Source organism: Palaemon carinicauda, chromosome 4 (assembly GCF_036898095.1).
Source record: "Palaemon carinicauda isolate YSFRI2023 chromosome 4, ASM3689809v2, whole genome shotgun sequence".
Classification (NCBI taxonomy): domain Eukaryota; kingdom Metazoa; phylum Arthropoda; class Malacostraca; order Decapoda; family Palaemonidae; genus Palaemon; species Palaemon carinicauda.
The window spans coordinates 191692415-191718348 of record NC_090728.1 but is presented as its reverse complement, the minus strand read 5'-3'; the positions used below and the strand labels follow the sequence as shown (position 1 = coordinate 191718348).

The window sequence follows — 25934 nt, the reverse complement described above, 5'->3', positions numbered from 1 at the left end:
CGCCTGCGCAGAATAGGAAGTCAGTCAGTCGTTGAAGTTTAAATTGTGGTCTTGTCTCGTGTGTTTGAAATATCCTTTTAATTCAGCCAAAATGACAGATCCATTTGTCCAGGTAAGACAGCGGATGGAATTTATTGTGTGAAAGAGTATTATGGAGTAGATGTGATTATAATGTACCGTAATTCTCTAAAATTACATGGTTTAAACAAGGTGGCTTGGAGGCATGTCTTCAAGACGCTAATCAGGTATACGGTAACTCAATTGGTATTCATGACAGGGTTTATGATAGATGCGTTTTTATTGTTGTTGTTCTTTTATATGTATTAAAACCTAAACTATTATCTATTTAAAGAACCTGTATCATTTTGATCTTTAACTGGTTTCAACGTACGGTTAATTATCGTAGGGAATTCGTCTATAGTTCATTCAACTTGACAGTTATCAAATTAATTATCGCAAATTAAATCTCTATTGGTTGTTGATTATGTGCAGTAAAAAAACCCGATTCGGTAACAAATACCAAGGTACGTTTTTAGTCGAATTAAGATCCGTACATTAGTTAGGTTTTTCATAGGCCTATTGGCCTACTCTCACAAGGCACACAAGAACTCGTAATCTTATTTTCACTCAAGTTAATAATACCAAATTATCTACATATTTTATTCAAATTGTCACATCCTCAACATCAACCTGTTAATTATATTACATTTTCAAGTTAGACCTGGAAGTTTTCTTATGTTAAGGCACAATTGCTTACGCCCATTATGGAGCATTTGTATATCATCGGCCAGTTCCTCCCGCGTGTATGAAAAATAGACACTGTCTAACTTAGATTTTCATCCCCACCTAACCTAATGTACGAGCCGTGTTCCTACCTGCTTACCTCCCGGGGGGAGGCTAACGCCCCCCTGCGACCCCCCTTACACTACCGTATTCGTAGACAGCCGTCATCATACATACAGGTGGCCGCTATCATGCTTACATCCCCATTTTATTGATGAGTATATATATTGACTATAATTATGTGGGAATATGTTAATTTCCGTAGGTCTTCTGATTTATTCGTATCCCCTAATAGTTACTTCACTTACTTTACTTTAAGGGCTGCTTATTTGGTCCCATACAGCAGGGGAACCCTACTCTACAGGATCTCCACGGTCGTTTTATGATGTTCATTCGGGAGCATTTAACATTTGACAATGCGTATTGCTCGCTTACTGTTTGATCATCACTGTCAAAACACACTCAGAATAAGAAAGTATTTGTTTCCTCTTGAAGGCCTTAATATCTTCAATTATCCAGTTGTCTCGTGGAAGCCTATTGTATAGTCTCGGGGCTGCATATTTAAAGGCTCTAGGGACATGAATCTAGGTTCAATCCCATCTTGATTATTGGTTGACCTTTGGAGAATGCAAGTTTGATAAATCTAGGGTAAAGTAATATTTTACTTTGAAGGTTGTGATTGATAATTGACAAAAAAACTTAACTAAAGTGATTGAGATTGCTGTTGCATTAGAATTCAAGTTACTTTGCCATCGAAATTCAACTAGGCATGAAAGATAAACATTCAAGAAATAGAATTGATATTATTATTATTACAAGCTAAGCTACAACCCTAGTTGGGAAAGCAAGGTGCTATAAGCCCAAGGACACCAACAGGGAAAAAATAGTCTAGTGAGGAAAGGAAATAAGGATGCAAACTACAAGAGAAGTAATAAACAATCAAAATAAAATATTTTAAGAACAGTAATAACATTATATTAGATATTTCATAATTAAACCATGAAAAATTAAAAAAGAAAAAGGAGATAGGACAGCATGCCTGAGTGTATCATTAAGCAAGAGAACTCAACCCCAAGACATTGAAAGAAGTAGCATCATCTGCATATGCAACGAGCTTGTTTTCTCGACCATAGCACAAAATACACTATGGTAAATAAATTCCGGGTGTATATGTATGATGACGGCTATGGCCTACAACCCCCTTATTTTCAACCCTATCCCCAAGAATACGGCAGTTTCAGGGGGTCGCATCTCTCCTTTAGGTAAGTAAGTAAGGACACGACTTGTAGGTTAGGTGGTGTTTTGTACACGTGGGAGGTCCTATCCGTCCGTATACAAAGGCTCCTAAATTTATCATCAGCATTATTGTTAGGTTGATATGTATTTGAATTTCATGTGGAACTGGAAGTTGCTATTGTAAATAGATCAGCTCTGGCTATTTTTGCATACTTATCGACGACTAATGGGGGCTGGGGCATAATAACTCGCATATAGAGAGACCAAAATGTGAACACCATTTCATGATATAGGTCCAGGGTTTGCAATTTATTAATTATTATTATTATTATCATTATTACTAGCCAAGCTACAGCCGTAGTTGGAAAAAACAAGATGCTATAAGCCCAAGGGCTCCAGTAAGGGAAAGTAGCCCACTGAGGAAAGGAAATAAATAAATGATGAGAACAAATTAACAATAAATCATTCTAAAAACAGTAACAACGTCAAAATAGACATGTCATATATTAACTATTAACGTCAAAAACAGATATGTCGTATATAAATTATAAAAAGCAGCTCTTCTGCCTTTTGTGTAACTTAATTATGAACTGGATTTTTTATCCAATTAGGAGCTTATTTGCTATCAAAGCGATCCTCGGTGAAGCAAAAACCATTTGAGGGACATGTTATAAATTAAAGGTAGTTTCAAGGTTTAAAGGCCGCTCATGAATGGCAGGGGCAAGGGACAGTGACATTGCCCTATCGAGGAGGACTGGCCTAGAGACTGACCATATATACATGATCAGGTTGTCTCTCGGATGGAAAGAGGACTCGAGTGTAAGCATGATATAAAACTTTCCGCTTCTGAAAATCTGAAGGAATTTATGTATGAGGAGTTGCTGATTTACAAATTTCTTTTTTCAGAGGATGATGGCCAGAAGTCAGGCCCGTCGACAAAACAAAGAAAATGCCATAGTGACAGATACAACACGTTCACGTTTAAAACAGATAAACTCCCTCTACTCTGGTAAGTGAGAAATAGTTTTGTTTAAACAGGTTTTTTTATGCCAATCTGTATTATTTTCAATTGACAATTGATTTTAATTAAATTTTAGAGAGATTGAGTACCCCACTTTCAATTGTATTAACAGTTAACCCTTTTACCCCCAGGCTATTTGGAAATTTCCAACCCTTAACCCCCAGGGGGTTATTTTTTTTTAAATTGCTCTAACAGGCTTAATTTTTGTCATAGAGAGGTCAGGTTGGTCTCATTCTCTAGGAAAATGCCTGAATTTTCTCAAAAAATTATCAAAAATATATTTTTATAGCATTTTTTTGCAAAGACGAACCGGTACGTCCATGGGGGTAAAGGCATGGCTTTTGTGAAACGTACCAGTACGTCCTTTGGGGGTAAAAGGGTTAACAGTTAAGAGATACGGTATGTGTTAGTGTAAAAATTTTTAATGTAAGCAGAGTATGTGCGATACTTATAAATGACATAAAAGTAATAGTCACTGCATAGAGAGAACAGAACACTGTACTTAAAAGAAATCAGAGACATGAAAGAATGTGAAAGGATTTTTAGCATTTTGGTTTAAAAGAAATGCTAGACTTGTGAATGATGGTACAGTACAGTGATTGGAAACATGGAGGCATATAGTATAGGCAAGCTTTGCTTGACTGTAGCATTGATATTATCGTACGAATGATCTGTCATGTTTGTCCTGCTCGGGTATTTGTATCTTAACATATAGGACAAGATTTTATGGAAGAGAAGTAGGAAATGCTATGAGAAAAAGGTGTTCAATGTTGTATTTATTTTTGCATCCACTTTATGAATTAAAGTAACATTACAGCAAGAAGTGTAGATTGAAGAAGGCCACTTTTTAATTTATAAAAGCCACCCATTTCAATGGATTATTTACTGAAGTAAGGGATTGAAAATATAATGCACTGATGGGTTAGGGGTTAAAGGTTAAACTGAAAATGTTGTAGTCATGGTGAAATTTATATTTTGAGTTAAAGAGTTAAAGATGATTGACAGAAAGTGTCCCTTGCAGAATGAAGTCTCGGTAATGAAAAAGGAAACAAACAGAGTTTACGAGAGAGATTATACAGTACTTTTGAGAATACAGTCGATTCATTAGAATAGAAGAAAATCCCTGGATTTTTCATTGCTATGTTCATGTCAAGCAAATGGAAATCATTTAAGACTTGTTCATGCTAGATTTGAAAATGTTAAACAGGTCCACAACTTAGAAACATTTGGAAATACAAACACAAATCCAACTGAAATGACACATATAAGATGAAGACATGTTGTAATTAAACTATTATATCATTTAATACAGTAAGCAATATATGTTTCATATGAAACCCGACTATTTGTTGACTTGTAGCTGGAATTCATAGGCATGGGATTCAGGTTAGGCCTACCCTAGCCCAAAATTTATCAAAATTTGAATTGCAAATAGCTTTTTTGAAACCAATTAAGTTTGTAAGTTAAGGACCTGTACATGGATTTGAAATTAATTTGCCAAATTGCTTGTTGGTTTCCACTACACAATATTCATATCTCATGCATTTGTTTATAATCAAAGCAATTTCAGCATATTTACATTGTGTGCTAGTTTAGCTATCCCCGGAATTAATGCATTTATTTATTTTTCATGAAATAGAGGAAAACCAACCAACACTTGGTCCATTAAGATCAAGTAATAGTGATCTTAAACCCCAGCAAGAACTCAGCCCAAAGAAGGTTGCAATTTCGCCAGTGAAGGAACCTGTGTGTTCCCCCTCGAAGTCTGAAGTAAATACCTCGCCCTCACGACTACGGTTGAATGCCTTGGCGAGAAGAACTCAAGAGCTGAATAATTGGGAGGATGACTATTCTTATCATTCCACTAGTCAAAGACCTCAGGTAGAAGTAGATGGTAGCAAAAGCCTTTCATCCCCTTCTCAAAAAAGGCATGTTGCGACTCACACTTTGCATGCATCTAACACTGTCGTAAATGGTTCAAAATATCCAGCGTCGGAGAAAAGCTCCCTGAACCCCACCGTGCTGAATGTTCCCAGTTTAGAATCTGCTATAGAAAGTACAAAGCCTAGCTATTATTTTGGTGATGGGCCTTCGGTTGCTGGTACTGGCCTTGGCGGTAGGTCCCTGGGTACTACTAACAACACTGACATTTCCCCTGACCCTCATTTTCCAACTGCTATATCTACCTCTGCTTCCATCTCTTCGTCCCTTTGCCATTCAGTCAAGCCTCCTTCCAAACAAGAATCGCCCAGAACAAAGCTACCAGAGTCCAGAGCAAGGTGCCCTGTATCACCCACCAAAAGACTTGATTGGGACCAGAGCATGATAAGATCACTGGTAAGTGTAGCCGTTTATACTAAATATTGCGTTGATGTAGTTGGTTCTGAACATCGCATGGCCATGCTTATTAAAGATTAATCATTCCAGCAATACTTTGTGCATGAAACTTTTTGGTATCAGCTAATTTGCTATTATCTGTCTGCCAGAGTTATGTCAGTCTTTCACATGAGAACATTTTAATTTCCAGGAAGCAGTGAATGATGGCATACAGGAAGAACTTGTGAGTAAGGAAATCTATCTGAACCTATCTATTAGTTGCATTTGCATCACTGATTTTTAACAAACCAGGAATAAGTTTAGATCTTTTAGAAATAATTTCTTTGTACAGTACTCAGTTCCATTGCTTTCGCTGACTAAAATTGATGTTCTTACATTTCTGTGTGGCATTATATTGACCAGTATCTAGGGTGGGCTGTGGCACCTTAGTAGTACCAGCCAAACTTGGCGAAATCCCTCGTCAGGCTGGGAGGAGCAGAGAGAGGAAAGGTTCCCTTTTATTCCTTTGATATTTTGGGAGGTACTGCCTTGGTAACTAGAATAGACAGTACCTAGCACTGTAAGGTACTCTTAGTCTGAGCGTTTGAAGTAGTGAATCTTTATCACAATTGTATTGTGCTGGATTGCCCCTCTGTGAAGTTAGACTTCAAATGAGTTCTTTGCTAGTTTTTTACCTCCGCCAACTAAGTTGAAAGGAGGTTATGTTTTCGCTCCTGTTTGCGAACAGCTTCCTGGCCACAATTTTAATCGTAGAGTAATGAAACTTGCAGGAATTAACTTGTGTAAAAAGTTGGAATTAGATTTTGGAAGGTCAAAGTCACGGTCAAGCCAAATGTTCAATTCACGTAATCTGATATAAGTTTAGACATGATTATCACAGAGACTTCAAACTTGGTTCATATTTGAGTGTATGAAAATTCAAGCCATGAATGCATGTTAAGGTCAAAAGTCGAGATCGAGCAAAAAGTTGAGAAATAAGCTGCTGCGGCAGAGGTCTGCACTCTACTGAGTGCCCCTCTAGTTCGATTTTTCACGTGTAATTTATATCCTCATGTGTCTTTTTATGATCTCAGAGGCATTCCTGTACATTCGTACATGCAGTACTACTCCGATTGATTTCTTTCCTCCCTTTTCATGGTACTGTAGGCTCAAATTATCTGTTTATTTTGTCATTGTACTTTTACACGCAAGAAATGGGTCTTTTGACTGCATGATGAAAATTTTGCTGTTTCAGCGTGTATGCTTTAGCCATACCTTAAAGCTTATTTGTAAATATAATCCTAAATACAAGATAACTTTTAAGTTTGCATAAACTAATTTGAAAACCATAGGTATATTAATGGCTAGAATATTAACTTGATTTAGCACTTTTGTACAGAAATAGTTTATCACAATGACGATTCTTGTGGAACATTCAAAGTAATGATAATGATAAATAGGTCACTTAATGAAAAGTTTATAGATATTTATCTTGACAGATACCAGATACTATAATAGAAGCGTATTTACAAATATTATGGTGAATACTGTATATATTCCATGGTTCTGTACATTTTTTACATATATTTGTGACAGTCCTCTGTTTAAATTGAAAGGATCATGTGCTTAGGGTGAGAATAACTTAGCAGTCTTGTTCTGTTGTATGTCAGGGCAAATGTGAAAATCTCAGAAAAACAAATTTGCTGTATTCTCTACTAAGTTTCATGCAAAAGTCTTGCTAATTAAAAACTTTAATCTACTTAGCTTTTCTAATGAAAATAAGGGAATTAACCCTTTTACCCCCAAAGGACGTACTGGTACGTTTCACAAAAGCCATCCCTTTACCCCCATGGACGTACTGGTACGTCCTTGCAAAAAAATGTTATAAAATTTATTTTTTTTCATATTTTTGATAATTTTTTGAGAAAATTCAGGCATTTTCCAAGAGAATGAGACCAACCTGACCTCTCTATGACAAAAATTAAGGCTTTTAGAGTAATTTAAAAAAATATATACTGCACATTTGTGCTGGGAAAAAAATAACCCCCTGGGGGTTAAGGATGGGAAATTTCCAAATAGCCTGGGGGTAAAAGGGTTAATAACAGCATTGCATCATGAAGGTTGTATGTTGTCATCAGTACATGATTTTTTTGGTAAATGTTTAATTGCTTTGTGTCCTGGCTTGAACAAATGTATGTACATTTCTGTCTTGACTGCAGAGTTATAGAAGCTTATTTTTCTATCATACTAACCGCTTGAGAAGGGTTTTTTTCTGTTGCTACATATATTGTGTGGTTTTGTTGTTCATGTACAATCTGTTGTTCTTGTTCAAGTGCATCTACCACTATTTTTAGCATAATTTATTGTACAAAGCCAAACTATTGCCTTACTCTTCTAATTTAATTTAATTATAAGTCTTTATACTCTTCAGGTTTGAGACCTTTCTCTGTTCACAGTTGTTTGTGCAAACAGCGGTTTGGTTTTTATTATTATTATTTGCTAAGCTACAACCCTAGTTGGAAAAGCAGGATGCTATAAGCCCAGGGGCCCAACAGGGAAAATAGCCCAGTGAGGAAAGGAAACAAGGGAAAAGAGAATATGTTAAGAACAGTAAAAACATTGAAATAAACATTTCCTATAAAAACAAGAGGAAGAGAAACTAGATAGAACAGTGTGCCTGAGTGTACCCTCAAGCAAGACAATGGAAGACCATGGTACAGAGACTAAGGCACTACCCAAGATTAGAGAACAATGGTTTGATTTTGGAGTGTCCTTCTAGAAGAGCTGCTTACCATAGCTAAGGAGCCTCTTCTACCCATACCAAAAGTAAAGTAGCCACTGAACAATTACAGTGCAGTAGTTAACCTCTTGGTTGAGGAAGAATTGTTTGGTAATCTCTGTTGTCAGGTGTATGAGGGCAGAGGAGAATCTGTAAAGAATAGGCCAGACTATTCGGAGTCTGTGTAGGCAAAGGGAAAGAACTGTAGCCAGAGAGATCCAATGTAGTAATGTCTGGCCAGTCAAAGGACCCCATAACACTAGCGGTAGTATCTCAACGGGCGGCTGGTGCCCTGGCCAACCTACTAAATTAGTATAAGCCATGGAGCAGATTGAAATGTAAATTCCATTTGAATTTTGCAACATCAGTGCACCCAAACACTTATTAGTCCTATATTTCATAATCTATATAATGCATATTAGAATAAAATCCACTGTCATGCTTGCATTAGAAACAAACGGGGTATTGCAGTATGTCATTGGATATTATTGCTCAGCAGGCATGGGGAAATTGGAGTGTTTTGACAGTTCAAGCAAATCCATATAAAGAGATGTATCTTATCAGTTATCAGCATTAGTTATTTATACAAGACCATTGGATCAATTCTAAATACTTCTATACCACATCTCCAATCCTTCCACATTTTCATTGTCAGTATACATGATCAAATATTTAAGGTTTGAATGCCACTCATGAATGGCAGAGGCAAGGGACAGTGACATTGCTCTAGAAACTGACCATATATACATATGATCAGCGCCCAAGCCCCTTCTCCACCCAAGCTAGGGCCAAGGAGGACCAGGCAATGGCTGCTTATGACTCGGCAGATAGACCTATATGTTCCCCCAAACCACCCATTCTTAGCTCACAAAGATGGGGAAGTTGCAGCAACCAAAGAAACTAATGAGTTTGAGGGGGACTCAAACCCCGGTCTGGCGATCACCAGGCAAGGATGCTACCCCCTGGCCACCACAACCCTGATGCATTAAGTTGTCCATACCTTATTTACACAAGAGACATTGCACTCTCACTCTTGATGGGATGCTTTTATTTAATATTCTAGCTATATAGTATCTACACCTTATCCATACTGTAGTTACTCGCTGTCTTGCTGCCCTCTCAATCTTTGCCTTAGTTCAGTGTCTCATAGAGTAACAGAAATGCTCTATACCGCTAAGATTGGCCTAGCATCCATATTCTCTCTCTCTCTCTCTCTCTCTCTCTCTCTCTCTCTCTCTCTCTCTCTCTCTCTCTCTCTCTCTCTCTCTCCCTCCCTCCCCCCCCCACTGCATCCATGTATACTCGTATTTTATAATCCTGAACATGTTCCCAGGTACACAATACTAAATTGTACTTCCTTTACTTTTACCGTTAGCTTTTTTACATTGCATTGATTTTAATTTCTTTGCTTTTTATTTTTGCACTTTGTAGCATCTAACAATACTATTGTCCACAACAAAAGTCTTAGTCTTCACTCCAGATTTATTTTCATAGCAGAATAACATCGCACCCTTAATTACTATTCCAATTAAAACTGTCTTTATGAGTCCCATTCAATTGCTTGTCTTGGTGCTCTGTAAAGTATACCTTGGCAAGATCCACAAATTTATAGTTGAATCCTTACCTCATTAAGAAGACTGCTTTTTATTCTTAACCCCTCTGTAGGAAACGAAAGGACAACTAACGCCTTAAACGTTTTTTTCTTAGCCTATCCTCCCATTTATAGGCATCTTATTCTGCTAAATCATGCACATTGTGTGGTTCTTTTTACCATTTATAGGGTCCCATCTCATCCTTTTTTCCAGCTTTGCCCAGGTTTTTGTAAATTTGGAAATGATTGGTCTTAGGTTTTCCATTTTAAAACACTATGTGGGCTCTTTTTAAGCTCTTCATCTATTACATTCTTTAGCTTCCTCTAATTTATACTTTTTTTTTCTCATCTCGGAAGCTTTTCATAATACTGACTTGTTCTGCTGCATCTTTATTTTCACCTTTCATTTCCCAATTCTCATCCATTTTGTATATTATATTTTCACACGTTTTTCATCCCTGTTACTTCAATAACCTGGGTATTTTTTTTTCTTATTCCTCTGTTGAAATGGTCTCAATATCATACTAGAGGCTTAATTTTATTTAAAGGAAAGAATATTATGAAGTTTATTTTTTGGGTTATGCAAGCTTCAAGAGAGAGGCAATGTGAGGTTCGTAGAAATAGTTTTCGTTTGTCCCAGCTATGCTGAAAATGTCCACAGACCCAGTGCTATACCAGGTTTTCCAAGTTCCATATATTCCTCATTCTTTGTCCCACTTTGTCCTTCCATATATTCCTCATTCTTTGTCTCACTTTGTCCTTCCATATATTCCTCATTCTTTGTCCCACTTTGTCCTTCCATATATTCATTATTCTTTGTCACACTTTGTCCTTCCATATATTCCTCGTTCTTTGTCCCACTTTGTCCTTCCATATATTCCTCATTCTTTGTCCCACTTTGTCCTTCCATATATTCCTCGCTCATTCTTTGTCCCACTTTGTCCTTCCATATATTCCTCATTCTTTGTCCCACTTTGTCCTTCCTTATATTCCTCATTCTTTGTCCCTCTTTGTCCTTCCATATATTCCTCATTCTTTGTCCCTCTTTGTCCTTCCATATATTCCTCATTCTTTGTCCCACTTTGTCCTTCCATATATTCCTCATTCTTTGTCCCTCTTTGTCCTTCCATATATTCCTCATTCTTTGTCCCACTTTGTCCTTCCATATATTCCTCATTCTTTGTCCCTCTTTGTCCTTCCATATATTCCTCATTCTTTGTCCCACTTTGTCCTTCCATATATTCCTCATTCTTTGTCCCTCTTTGTCCTTCCATATATTCATCATTCTTTGTCCCACTTTGTCCTTCCATATATTCCTCATTCTTTGTCCCACTTTGTCCTTCCATATATTCCTCATTCTTTGTCCCTCTTTGTCCTTCCATATATTCCTCATTCTATGTCCCACTTTGTCCTTCCATATATTCCTCATTCTATGTCCCACTTTGTCCTTCCATATATTCCTCATTCTTTGTCCCACTTTGTCCTTCCATATATTCCTCGTTCTTTGTCCCACTTTGTCCTTCCATATATTCCTCATTCTTTGTCTCACTTTGTCCTTCCATATATTCCTCATTCTTTGTCCCACTTTGTCCTTCCATATATTCCTCGTTCTTTGTCCCACTTTGTCCTTCCATATATTCCTCATTCTTTGTCCCACTTTGTCCTTCCATATATTCCTCGTTCTTTGTCCCACTTTGTCCTTCCATATATTCCTCGTTCTTTGTCCCACTTTGTCCTTCCATATATTCCTCGTTCTTTGTCCCACTTTGTCCTTCCATATATTCCTCGTTCTTTGTCCCACTTTGTCCTTCCATATATTCCTCATTCTTTGTCCCACTTTGTCCTTCCATATATTCCTCGTTCTTTGTCCCACTTTGTCCTTCCATATATTCCTCGTTCTTTGTCCCACTTTGTCCTTCCATATATTCCTCATTCTTTGTCTCACTTTGTCCTTCCATATATTCCTCATTCTTTGTCCCACTTTGTCCTTCCATATATTCCTCATTCTATGTCCCACTTTGTCCTTCCATATATTCCTCGTTCTTTGTCCCACTTTGTCCTTCCATATATTCCTCGTTCTTTGTCCCACTTTGTCCTTCCATATATTCCTCATTCTTTGTCCCACTTTGTCCTTCCATATATTCCTCATTCTTTGTCCCACTTTGTCCTTCCATATATTCCTCATTCTTTGTCCCACTTTGTCCTTCCATATATTCCTCGTACTTTGTCCCACTTTGTCCTTCCATATATTCCTCATACTTTGTCCCACTTTGTCCTTCCATATATTCCTCATACTTTGTCCCACTTTGTCCTTCCATATATTCCTCGTACTTTGTCCCACTTTGTCCTTCCATATATTCCTCATACTTTGTCCCACTTTGTCCTTCCATATATTCCTCGTTCTTTGTCCCACTTTGTCCTTCCATATATTCCTCGTTCTTTGTCCCACTTTGTCCTTCCATATATTCCTCGTTCTTTGTCCCACTTTGTCCTTCCATATATTCCTCATTCTTTGTCCCACTTTGTCCTTGACATTTTATATTGTACTTTGAATAGTTTTGTTCTACAGTACTTGAAATGCCTTTCTACGAGGGGTAATGTCTTGCCAAGTAAGGTTGTGGTGTGTTATTGTACAATCTTGATTTTGTTTTAATAAGGATATTTAAGTAAATGGATCCATTGGCATAGATTGAGGCCATCTTTAATTATGCATAAGCATCAGTTTAGTAGAACTTTTTACTAGATCAAAGGATGAACAACCTATGGAGCCTAATTCGAAAGTATAGCAGAACTTTAGAATATTTTAAAACTATGTAAGGCAATGGTGGAAAACTCATAGTATATGTGTATTTTTTATTCTTTAAAATGTTTGCATCAAATGAAGATCTTTTTTTTGAAGATTTAAGAGAATTTTGATAAAACTAAGAAGCTAAAAATATTTGTCAAGTATTAGGTGTATGCCTATCTTTACCAACTTTCAGTATGTAAATTAAGAAATTGTTATTAGGTGTGTACAAGCCTCGGCACTACAAGTATTATTATTAAGAGGCAGCTTAACGGCATCACCAACTTAAAATTCTTGACTTTTATAGTGTGGACCCTTACGTGTAATGTTCATAAAATGTCATTTTATCTTAAATTCAAATAGATTTCTGATTTTTATTTTTAAGAAGACGTTACCCCACTTAGTAGTGTTAAAGTTTTAAAAGAAAAAGAACGCAATTTTATAGATTATGGATATTCATTACCTCGAGTCTTTCTATTTCATTTTGGCATATCATTTACAGGAAGCGCAGGGCTTTACTCCAACTGAGTCCCGTTCTAGGCTCTACTTTGACTTCAAAAAGGAACAGGGTGTCTCAACAAATGAAGGGCCAACACCACCTGTCAGTCCCTCCAAGGTAAAAGGCATGAGTTTAGCCGAGTTCATGAGGGGTAACGGCAGTCCAACTAAGGTAACAAGTCCAGCTAAAGAGAAGAATAAGATTGCTTCAAAGCCTTCATGTAAACAGCTTAACTCAGTGCATGATAACAACAGCATCTCTTCAACTGCTCCGCCTCCTCCGCCTGTCATTTTGTCCTGTCTCCCCAAAAGTCCTGCTTCAAGCCCTGTTCGTACCCTTTCTCGGGTACCTAGTCCGGAGCCCAAACCTAAGGTGAGATTGCTTAAAACGGCTTTTGCTTTCCGTTTGCTGGGCTTTACGTGTGACGTGTTTCCTCGCCTTTTATTTATTTATTTATTTATTTTCATAGCAACGTTTGTGTCTTTGGTCTTTTCTTTGCTGCTTCGTCAATGACCTTCAACGTCAGGATGCCAGAAAACATCAAATCATTCATTCATTCCTTTTCTTTGCTAATTTAATTTTTATTTGATAGGCAAATTATGCAATTTAAAGTACAGTTGTATTGCAATGGTAAATATTGATTTTGTGTAGATACTAGAGATGTGTAGATTTCTGGGGGTATATGCACCTTTCACATATTTTGGAGGAAAAAAAAAAACAAAGTATTGGATCCCTAAAAGTGGGATCTTAGACTGGGCTATTCGTAATAGCTCAAGTTACTAGAGTCTTTAGTAACTAAAGTTACTAATTGTAACGATGGTTAGAACCACAAGTAACAGTCACTTCTGTTAACCCTTTTACCCCCAATGGACGTACTGGTACGTTTCACAAAACTCATCCCTTTACCCCCATGGACTTACTGGTACGTCCTTGCAAAAATCTTTTTTTAAATATTTAACTTAGCCGGTGAATATATAGCTGCAACTCTGTTGCTCGACAGACAAAATCTACGGAAAAACTCGCCAGCGATCGCTACACAGGTTGCGGGTGTGCCCAACAGCGCCATCTGTCGACCAGATACCCAGCTCTTATGTAAACAAAGACTCAATTTTCTCTCTGTCGACGTGTCGACAAGACGTACTTTACTCGCTGTTGCTAAACTGGAGTTTTTCACATCATATTGGTGAAGTACTATATTCTGGTTTTGAGCTTTCGCAATGCAGGTGTTTTATCTTCATCTTAAATCTTGAACTCGTTTTGGATAGATTTAATTATGGTGACAAAGAGAGTATGGACTTTCTTTCACTTTTAAATGGCCGACCCTTCCCTTAGACGGAATTGTGTTTAGGCTTTTAGTAATTATCTTATCACGTTATAAATTATTTATAGATTTTCCTCTATATATTTTATATCTCTCCGCCTTTATTAGGCCTCTTCGATTAACTTTCCATTTATTATAAACATATAAAAATAAATTTTAATGTTTTGTTTATATGCGACCTTTCCTGAGAGTAGGCGGTCCTAACTTGGAAACCGAAGTTAATCAACGTTGAGCCCTTTATATCGTAAATAGCTTTTAAAAAGCTAAGGATTTAAAACTTTTTAAATGTAATATTTTATGAAAGATTTTCTTTGATAGTCTTCGTACTGTTTTCAAAGATGAACTAACGTTTAGTTTATTTATGCTACCCAGTTGTTGACGTTCAGGACGTTCAACATGCGCTCTATCGTTACGATAGAGAGAGAGTGTATCACGGTTTCACTTTGCAGTAAGAGTAAATCGATTCTGACGTTTTGTTCATTCTTTCTTAGCTTAAATGTTTTAAATTCTATTTTAAAGGAACTTTTTATTTGAAAAACCTTTCAGTTTTTTCCTTTAGTCAAATAACATGTTTTTTTTTGACGAGATATAATTGGGCTCTTCTCTTAGGTGCGAAATCAAGAGAGAGAGAGAGATAGAGACGGAGGGAGAGAGAGGAGAGAAAACGTTCCGTTCAAGCGGGTAACGTTGTTCTCGAGTTACTCTCGTCCCTAGTCTCTGTACGGGGAGGAAGGATAAAACGTTTTTAGTTTTTTATTCACGTCCCCAGGCTACGTGCGGTGAGAGATTGAAAACGTAGTTTATATGAACTAGTGTGTAGTCTCTTTCCCAGCCACTGAATTTATTATCTTAAAATATGTTTTCTGTTTTTTGCTGGTATTAATGAGCTTGCATTATACGACTGATTTCGCAATTACTACCTTTTAATGAAGGGTAGAATTGCGTGTTTCAGGTAGAAATCAGTAAAAGTTTCGATTTCAGTGAAATAAGTGCAAAACAGAAAATCGAAGTGATAAAGTGATATGCGCAAAGTGTTACAGTGTTGCGTCCGAGGGTTCGTCTGTTCGTGCCTGTCGTTCACCTAGTCCGGGACCTCTTGCATGCTCCCAAGCCCAGGGGAGAAGTAATGTCGAACGACTTATGGGTTCGAGAGGCCTTGATCAACGAACAGACGTTTTCCCTCTATGGTATCGGGTGTATCTTACCAAGATCTCCCCTACCATAAGACGAGAGAGACGTTGTTTCTCCTCGTCATCCGAAGGCTTTTCGCATAAGAAACCTGTCACAAGGTTTCGAAGCCCTTAAGCGAAAGTCAGTCCTTTCAGGACAGGTCCAGCGTCCTGGTTACAGCCATTAGGACCGCTCTGACCCTATGCAGTCATCGGATAACTGCTCGCCGCCTAACAAAAGCGTAACACAGACTCCGAGAGTCTTTTTTTGTTGGCAAAGTGTTGCGGTCACAGACGTTATCCTCGTCTCTTACCACAACCATTTCCGTTGATCCTTAATGGGTTGTATGGCAAGACATGCAGAATATGCTTGCCTCCCTTATGGAAGACTATTCTGCCGATTAGTCCGTTGAGTCTAGCCGTTTATCTCATCGATATCCTGGCTTTCAGCCAACCTAACGTTCCCTTGTGCTTACTGTTGACGTTGGCGTAGCTAAGTCACGTCAGTCAGGTTCTTTAGAACCACACTCGATACGGTCTCGTGTGGTTTTTCAGCCGCATTTGGACGTTAGGCCACTTGCTGATGCTCCTGTTGACGTTCAAGACGTTCACTAACAATCGGAGTTGACTTGTTTTGACGCTGTGCGTCAACCTCCGCATTCTAGAGTTGTTTTGACTGCTCAGTCTAGGCAGTCAAAGCAGTCTCGAGTGGACGCTGTGCGTCCTCACGCACCTGTTGTGGTTGACAGTTCACAGACTGTCAAGCAGTTACATGACGTTGCGTTCTGGTCCGCTACTAATGCACCAGTGAGTGTGGACTCTGCTTGTAAAGCATTGCCACCACGGTAGGTCTCTCCCTTGCTTGAGACTCAGCTTTTATCGGACAAGGTTCCTGTAGATGAGGAAGTTGCTGTTCCCCCTCCTACTGATATTCCCTTGAGGACTCTGTCAGATGGAGAGGAGCCTAAAGCTGCTTAGCCCCCTATGGACTTTAATTAAATCATGATGATTTTTTTTAAGGATCTTTGTCCGGATCTTTTTGTAACTGCTGCTCCTCGTTCGCCTAAACGTCAGAGCTTACACTAGGCCTAGCTACTTCGAAGCCGTTGTTTTTAAGCTAGTGCTCTCTCGCTCTCCTAGAGAGCTTTACGTTGGCTAGGCGACTGGTTTTTCACCAGGAGGAGTTTGGGGGATACAGCCTTTGCTTTCCCTTCTTTTAAACTGGCTTATAGAACGAGAGTCTGATATGACACGAGAGAAGTTCTCGGCTTGGGAGTTCCTGCCTCTGCCCAGATAGACTTCTCAAATCTCGTAGACTCTCCCTGGCGCCTGGCCAGGAGACGCTCCAAGTTTTTTACAGGTCAACTTCACAGCTGTTTTCGAGCCTTTGAAGTTTTGCTGTACAATTATGTCATGCATAAACAAGGCTTTCAGGGATGGAAAGCGGTACCGCCTCAGTCGCTAACCCCGTCTGTTGCCGCACCTGCTCCCGTAGACCCTAAATGGGCTTTGCTGCAAGACATGCAGTCCAAACTTGCGTCCTTGATAGAGGACTTTAATGCGGAGAAGGTTGCTACCGAACCTTCTGGCCAACAACCTTCCAACCGGTCGGTTGTGCGCCCTGTTGACGCTGAGGTAACCTACTCGCGTCTGCCAGTTGAGGTGGATCCTCCACCGATGCGACCCAGTGTGGGTTGCCAGCCGCACGTTGTCGTTAAGCGACGCTCGGAGGTGGTTGTTGACGTTCAGGACGTTCAACAACCAGCAGAGGTGACTTGTTTTGACGCAGTGCGTCAACCTCAGCAACCCGGTAGGGTGTTGACTGCACAACCCAGACGGTCTAGACAGTCTCGGGTTGACGCTGTGCTTCCTCGCGCACCCATGGTTGTTGACAGTTCACAGACTGTGCAGCAGTTCCATGATGTTGCGTCCGGCTCCGTCACGCATGCACCAGTGCGACCGGACTCAGCGAGCCAGACGTTGCCCACTCCGTTGCCGTTTCCTCATCAGTTTTCGGATGAGGAACCCTCTGATGAGGACGTTGCTGAACAACAAGACGATCAGCCCCCAGAATAGATCAAGCCCTACTATCTATCCAGAAGATGCTGAAGAAGGAACGCTGCTCAGTCAGGCTGTGGATGAGTCTGGTAGGGACGCTGTCATCCGTGGAACAAGTTGTATCACTAGGAAGACTACACCTCCGTCCTCTTCATACCATCTAGCTTTTCACTGGAAAAAGGACAAGACGCTAGAAGCGGTCTCGATCCCAGTTTCCGAAAAGATAGTCTTGTCTGACTTGGTGGAAGGACAATATCAACCTAAGAGAGGGTCTTCCCCTGGCTGTTCAGACTCCCAACCACGTTCTCTTCTCGGACGCATCGGACGTGGGCTGGGGCGCGACACTAGACGGTCGGGAATGCTCAGGACTGTGGAACTCGAGTCAGAGGAGCATGCATATCAACTGCAAGGAGCTGTTGGCAGTACATCTGGCCTTGAAAAGCTTCAAGTCTCTCCTTCGAGGCAAAGTGGTGGAAGTTAACTCGGACAACACCACGGCCTTGGTGTACATCTCCAAACAAGGAGGTACCCACTCACTGACGTTGTACGAGATTGCAAGGGACCTGCTCATCTGGTCAAAAGGTCAAGACATCTCCCTAATAACGAGGTTCATCCAAGGCGACTTGAACGTCATAGCAGATTGTCTCAGTCGGAAAGGGCAAGTAATTCCAACCGAATGGACCCTCCACAAGGATGTGTGCAAGAGACTTTGGGCCACTTGGGGTAAACCATCCATAGATCTCTTTGCAACCTCGCTGACCAAGAGGCTTCCAATCTATTGCTCTCCAGTCCCGGACCCAGCAGCTATACATATAGATGCTTTCCTCCTAGATTGGTCACATCTGGATCTCTACGCATTCCCACCGTTCAAGATTGTCAACAAGGTACTGCAGAAGTTCGCCTCTCACGAAGGGACAAGTTGCTTCCCTCTGGCCCGCGAGAGAATGGTTCACCGAGATACTTCGATGGTTAGTAGACGTTCCCAGTAGTCTTCCTCTAAGGGTAGACCTTCTACGTCAGCCACACGTAAAGAAGGTACTCCAAAGCCTCCACGCTCTTCGTCTGACTGCCTTCAGACTATCGAAAGACTCTCGAGAGCTAGAGGCTTTTCGAAGGAAGCAGCCAGTGCGATTGCTAGAGCAAGGAGAGCGTCTTCCATTAGAGTCTACCAATCGAAGTGGGAAGTCTTCCGAGACTGGTGCAAGTCAGTTTCTGTATCCTCGACCAGTACCTCTGTAGCTCAAATAGCTGTTTTTTCTCTTATACCTGAGAAAAGGACGATCCCTTTCAGCTCCCACTATCAAGGGCTACAGAAGCATGTTGGCATCGGTCTTCCGGCATAGAGGCTTAGATCTTTCCAAACATAAAGATCTGCAAGACCTCCTTAAGTCTTTTGAGACCACCAAGGAGCGTCGTTTGGCTACCCCTGGATTGAATTTAGACATGGTACTAAGAATCTTCATGTCAGACAGGTTGGAGCCGTTACAATCAGCCTCCCTGAAAGATCTCACTCTTAAGACTCTTTTCCTGGTATGCTTAGCCTCGGCTAAAAGAGTCAGTGAGATTCATGCCTTCAGCAAGAACATCGGATTTTCGTCAGAAAAAGCCACTTGTTCGCTGCAACTTGGTTTTCTTGCCAAAAATGAGCTGCCTTCTCGGCCTTGGCCTAAATCTTTCGATATCCCCAGCTTATCGGAGATCGTAGGCAATGAACTAGAAAGAGTCTTATGCCCTGTTAGAGCTCTTAAGTTCTATTTAAAGCGTACTAAACCTTTACGAGGCCAATCTGAAGCTTTATGGTGTTCAGTTAAGAAACCATCCTTGCCTATGTCAAAGAATGCTTGGTCAGACTTTATCAGATTGTTAATACGAGAAGCTCATTCACGTCTGAGTGAGGAAGACCGAACTTTGCTTAAGGTGAAGACGCACGAAGTTAGAGCTGTAACAACTTCCGTGGCCTTTAAGCAAAATATATCTCTGCAAAGTATAATGGACGCAACCTATTGGAGAAGCAAGTCAGTGTTCGCGTCATTTTACTTGAAAGATGTCCAGTCTCTTTACAAGCACTGCTACACACTGGGACCATTCGTAGCAGCGAGTGCAGTAGTGGGTGAGGGCTCAACCACTACAATTCCCTAATTCCTTATCCTTTTAATCTGTCTCTTGAAATGTTTTTTTTTTATGGGTTGTCCGGAAGGCTAAGAAGCCTTTCGCATCCTGGTTGATTTGGCGGGTGGTCAAAGTCATTTCTTGAGAGCGCCTAGATTAGGGGTTTGATGAGGTCCTGTTGTATGGGTTGCAACCCTTGATACTTCAGCTCCTAGGGGTCGATCAGCATCCTAAGAGGATCGCGAGGCTCCGTAAGGAAGACGTACTTAAAAGGCAGAGTAATTGTTCAAGTTGACTTCCTTACCAGGTACCTATTTATTTTGCTTTTGTTATTTTGATAACTTCTAAAATGAAATAAAAAACTCTTAGCTCATAAAATGTAAACAGATATTACTGGTCTCTACCCACCATCCTGGGTGTGAATCAGCTATATATTCACCGGCTAAGTTAAATATTTAAAAATGATATTTTGATTATAAAATAAATTTTTGAATATACTTACCCGGTGAATATAAATTAAATGACCCTCCCTTCCTCCCCAATAGAGACGCAGTGGGACGAGGAGAAAATTGAGTCTTTGTTTACATAAGAGCTGGGTATCTGGTCGACAGATGGCGCAGTTGGGCACACCCGCAACCTGTGTAGCGATCGCTGGCGAGTTTTTCCGTAGATTTTGTCTGTCGAGCAACAGAGTTGCAGCTATATATTCACCGGGTAAGTATATTCAAAAATTTATTTTATAATCAAAATATCATTTTACATTTTTTTTATTTTTTGCATATTTTTGATAACTTTATGAGAAACTTCAGGCATTTTCCAAAATAATGAGACTAACTTGACCTCTCTATGACGAAAATTAAGGCTGTTAGAGCAATTTAAAAAAAATATATATTGCAAAATGTGCTTGAAAAAAAAATGCCTGGGGGTTAAGGGTTGGAAAGTTCCCAATAGCATTGGGGGTAAAAGGGTTAACTACTCAAATCTCTTATATTTTATTTTTTAATTGTTACACAAGCCCAACCCATTTTATCTGGATTGGTTTTACTATTGTTTATGGTACTATGAATAGGTGTACTGTTCTTTGTAGGTAGCGGATTTGCTATGCTACTCTTATAATTCCATAGAATAAACAATACAGTACGTCGCTTTGAGGATTTTGCATTCTAGTGGAAACAAAGACCTACATTGGAACATTTCAGGGTATCCTACAGCTAACCTAAAGTTACCAGACAAAGATTTAACAAAAAATGCATCATAACTAAAAAGGTAGCCTGCCATGAAAAGGGATTTTGACGAAGGAAAAATCTATTTCTGGGCGAGGAACCTGTGTTGCTCCGTGAAATGCTCCTTTAGCATCATTTCAAAGGTATAAATACTGCTAAATATACCAGAGAATAAAAGTTGCATGTAATGCCAGGAATATACCCAGCTCCCTCACCCCTAAAAGGTGTCGGTATTAAAACTGGGGTGAGTGATACGACTACCAGAGGTCCCTTTCCAATTAGACTTCTCCCTCCTCAAAATCCCCCGTTACTACCAGGTGTCGTTCACTACAGAAACATCATGGTAACTAAGCAGAGAAGTAAAATGATCTGAGAGTCAAGCATATAGTAAATCCCTAAGATAAAATCATTCAACTTATGAAATTTCTCAGATCATAACCTGTGGCCAATAGAAAAAGAATATTTTAATTTGGTGTTTTATCATGCAAAAATAGCTGTATGAATTCTTGATGCATAAGTAGTAGTCTAGCTCAGCAGACTGAAAACAATGGAGATTAGGCAGTTGAGGGTCATGAATCAGATACCTAACTGATCATGTTGGACATGAGAACTTTAAGACTCGTAGAACATAAGTTGTTCATACATAGGGAACTTACTGCATTGGGAGTGATCAATAGTACAAGACCAGTAAGCATTCTAAGATTGGCTAATAGATTTACTTTAAGAAAATTGCATAAATTTGTAAGTCTCAACTTTTAGGATAGCATAAGCTAAGTCTCTTGACTTGGAGTGAAATGGCTTAATATTTTTTTTTTACCCTAATACATACACAAAGGTGATGAATCTTAGAGTTGATGGGAGAAGTACAAAGAGGAAGGTCAAGGTTTGTGTGGATGAATGGAGGGAAGAAAGCTCTGGGTGATGAGGATAGATGTGAGAAAGGCAAGAGAGCCTGCTAAAAATAGGAATGAATGGCAAGTGATCGTGGCGCAGTTCCGGTAGGCCCTGCTGCTTCATCCGGTTGTCTTGGTGACCGTGGAGGTAGCAGTTGTAGGGGATTCAGCATATGAAACTTCATTGGCGGTGGATAACAGGGGAGGGTGGGCTGTGGCACCCTAGCAGTACCAGCCAAACACGGCTGAATCCCTTGTCAGGCTGGGAGGAGCGGAGAGAGGAAGGGTCCCATTTTGTTCTTTTGATGTCGGCTACCCCACAAAATTGGGGAAAGTGCCTTGGTAAATAGAGTAGATATACATAATGTTAGAGCTCATTCATTGATAAGATTGAAATTACATTATCACTAATACATGTAGGCAGTTTGCACTTCTCTGAGGATTGGGCTCAGCCATGTATTATTATTATTACTAGCTAAGCTACAACCCTAGTTGGAAAAGCAAGATGCTATAAGCCCAAGGACTCCATCATGGAAAAATAGCCCAGTGAGGAAAGGAAATAAGGAAATAAATAAATGATGAGAATAAATTACAATATATCATTCTAAAAACAGTAACAGCATCAAAACAGATATGTCCTATATAAACTATTAACAACGTCAAAAACAGATATGTCATGTATAAACAATAAAAAGACTCTTGTCACCCTGGTCAACATAAAAACATTTGGTCCTACTTTGAACTTTTGAAGTTCTACTGATTCAACTACCCGATTAGGAAGATCATTCCACAACTTGGTAACAGCTGGAATAAAACTTCTAGAATACTGTGTAGTATTGAACCTCATGATGGAAAGGCCTGGCTATTAGAATTAACTGCCTGCCTAGTATTACGAACAGGATAGTGTGGATACTGTGGTATTGCAATTGGTAATGAAAGGAGTGTGCGTGTTTTTGTGAGGGAGGTAAATATGCTTGTTGACCACTTCACCTGATTGGTAACATTATTAGTTTCAATTATTGAAAGTAATAATGTTAGATCTGAATTGAGCATTGTATACAAGATGTCAGATTTACCATACTGCATAATTGCAATGTTGCTTTAACTTTTGTAGCATATCTATATTGGGCTTGATTTTGTAATAAGTTTGTGCAATTTATGGTAATAGAAAAAATTGCTTGCTGTACAGTTTGTTTGTATGCTTCATATGCTTGTGAAATAATGCATTTGTTTAAATCGTAAAATATACTAAAATGCCTTTTTTATCTAATAAACTTTATAGTTTGTTTGTGTAATTATACAAATAAAGTACAGTATTCGCAAAAATACAAAATATATTTTTATCATTAATGAAAACTGCTAATAACTAAAACCACGGATTTGGTCGGTCAAGTGTAATACCACTGGTGAGCTGTAGTAAGAAAATTTTCTCTTAGTTTGTAGTTTTTCTGACTTATGTTTCGTAATAATTATCTTATTCTTTTTATTTTTCATTAGGGAAACTAATGTTACATTTTATGTTTTCAGATTATGAAAGATTTTAAAATAAAGAGGATATCCACTTGAAAATTATCTCTCTCTCTCTCTCTTTTTTTTTTTACTTAAAATTATTTACTGTCAGTTTGTCATACTAGGGGTTTTAGTGGTAAACAATAATTTGCTTTTCGGGATAGTTTTCTGCTTTGATAAGACCTAGAAATTATTCTAGATTGAAGTGAAATCATTTTAAGTGTTTTATTGTAGAGTTATGTACCTTAATTTTGAATTTTTGGTTACTATCACTTACGTATTTGGTCGTGTGTCTTTGTTGATGGGGAAAATTTATAGACATTTAATGGATGTAATTTCTAATTTATTTGTATGACATCGCCTGAAATCTCTCTAAATCTTGGTTTCTCCTCCAGTCTGACAGACGCGATGTTAGTCCTTCAAAAGTAGGCGAGATGAGGAGTCGCTGGGAGCAGCACATCCGCGACGCCTCGCCCGAGCGCGTAGACCGTTCCAGGAGTCCAGTGAAGTCCTATTCCCGGTCAAGTAGTCCCACTAAATTTTACCAGTCTCAGAGCGGGAGTCACATACAAGCAGGGAGCTCCGTGAAATTATCGAGCCCCTCAAAAACTGGTAGTGTTTCAAGGTACGGAAGGTTGAAATTTTTTTTATATTTCATGTAAACCAATCTTTCATTTCTGGGCTCAACCTGTGTCGCTCCATGAAATGCTCCTTAAAGCACCATTTCAAAGGTATAAATACTGCTAAATATACCAGTGAAAAAAGTTGCATGGAATGCTAGGAATATATCCAGCTCGCTCACCCGTAAAGGCTGTCGGTATTAAAACTGGGGCGAGTGATACCACTACCAGAGATCCCTTTCCAATTAGACTTCTCCCTCCTCAAAATCCCCCGTTACTACGAGGTGTCGTTCACTACAGCTACTGCCCCCACCACCACCACCACTACCTAACCTTCTCCCATCATTCGTTGTTAGATACTAGATAGGCAAAAGGGAAATAGTGTTATGGTTGAACTTAATTGTAGTTAATAGTTGAATCTTCAGAAAATATAATTGGTGGTGGAAGATAGAAAGAACTGAAAGCATGAACAATGATGTATATTAGAGGGCCAGAACATTGATGCGTAGCCAGAGGTAAAGATTGAAGGTCATTGTCTTCAATGTATGTAAATTATAGCCATGATTAAGAAAAAGATCTTGAATACTTAATATTTACCAATTCATATTTTTCTACAAAATCATTTCGAGTATACGAAAAGCAGTTGGTTAATACAATCATGAGTTTGTAATGGACCATAACTGAACATCATACTAAAGGTCATACTATGAGGAATGCTTTCCTGTATGTATTACAGCAGGTCCCTAACTTACAAACACAAATCCAACTGAAACTAACAAAGAAAGATGAAGAAATACTGTAATGAAACAATATATTTATTACAGTAAACAAAATGAAATTTCTAATAATCTGATATCTATTTCATATGGAACCTGACTATTGACTTTTGTAGCTTGAAATCATAGGTATGGGATTCAGGTTAGGTTTACCCTAGGCCAGGATTTAGCGAAATTAATTTACAAACGGCATCTTAGATTTTTTTTTTTTGAATGAAAATTGAATCTTCTTTTTTATAGATAGCGATCTTTATACTGATAATATAGGCCTCTGTTCCACACAAAAGCTGAAAATCTTTATGGAATATGGAGTATGTTGTCTGAGTTATTTGATTGTTACCCTTGTATATGGGGTGTTATGACTAGATTTATACAAAATTTTATGTAAATTCTCAAAATAAAGATTTGATTAACCTATTATTATTTGAAAATTTCTAAAAGAAAAAACGTGTAGGTATTGATTGCGATTTTTAACAAGTCTTTTAGGTTCTCATAGCATCTTAGCCAGACTTTTTTTTAATGTATGTATGTAAAACTTGAGCACTCTTTTATCTCCTCAGGTTAGGATCTCAAGGAAGTAAAGTCACCGGTGATCAGTTTGTTCAGGAACAAACAAATCACTCCGACAGGAGCCCAAAGAAAGATCAAGGTCATTTTAGTCGATGTGGACCAGCAAGACGAAGCCACAGAGACCTCAGTCCTCACAAGCCGCCACCCGTAGGTGACGTCGTGAAAGGAGATGCACCAATGCCAGAAGCTGTCCCTCTTGTGGATCAACCTTTTATGTCCTCAGTGAGAGCCAGGGCTGCAGCATTTGATTCAGCTGGTTAGTATTTTTTTTTTTTCTTGTAATTATAAACTTATGCATCTTTACAGCATCTTTTTTATGCTAGATATTCTTATGATTTCCGAAACATTTTCGGGTCTTGAAGCGTGACCAGTGCTTGCAGGTGTGCATTATTCAAGGCTTCCTTGATTGTGCCTATTCCTTTTTTTTATGAATGGGTATCATTAAACAGACATTAGACCTATTTGATGTTGAATTTCTTATATTATTTTGCCATCCTAGTAAATACTAAGGTACCCTTGATGCAGACATTTGCAGATAGTTTTAATTGAATGTGTTGCTTAAAAAGGGTACAGGTAGAAGTAAAATTATGGAAGGGCAAAAATACACTAAGAATGGAGGAGGGAAAGAATCTTTACTGTTACATTTACAGTATTTTACTTTATACTGTAGTATTAT

The 25934-nt window shown here is 38.9% G+C and overlaps 1 protein-coding gene across 7 annotated transcripts in view; it reads left to right on the top strand.

Moving 5' to 3' along the window:
• LOC137640306 (anillin-like) overlaps nucleotides 1-25934 on the top strand; it is a 59738-nt gene continuing 33804 nt past the window's right edge. For 2 of the 7 annotated variants that reach the window (XM_068372935.1, XM_068372933.1), the window contains exons 1-7: nucleotides 1-112; nucleotides 2926-3028; nucleotides 4680-5377; nucleotides 5568-5600; nucleotides 13014-13382; nucleotides 23688-23917; nucleotides 25249-25514. In XM_068372935.1, coding sequence (XP_068229036.1) covers nucleotides 92-112; nucleotides 2926-3028; nucleotides 4680-5377; nucleotides 5568-5600; nucleotides 13014-13382; nucleotides 23688-23917; nucleotides 25249-25514 — 1720 coding nt within the window. In that variant the 5' untranslated portion in view covers nucleotides 1-91. The remainder of the gene's footprint in view (nucleotides 113-2925; nucleotides 3029-4679; nucleotides 5378-5567; nucleotides 5601-13013; nucleotides 13383-23687; nucleotides 23918-25248; nucleotides 25515-25934) is intronic. The other 5 variants (XM_068372936.1, XM_068372938.1, XM_068372937.1 and 2 more) reach the window with 5 other exon arrangements.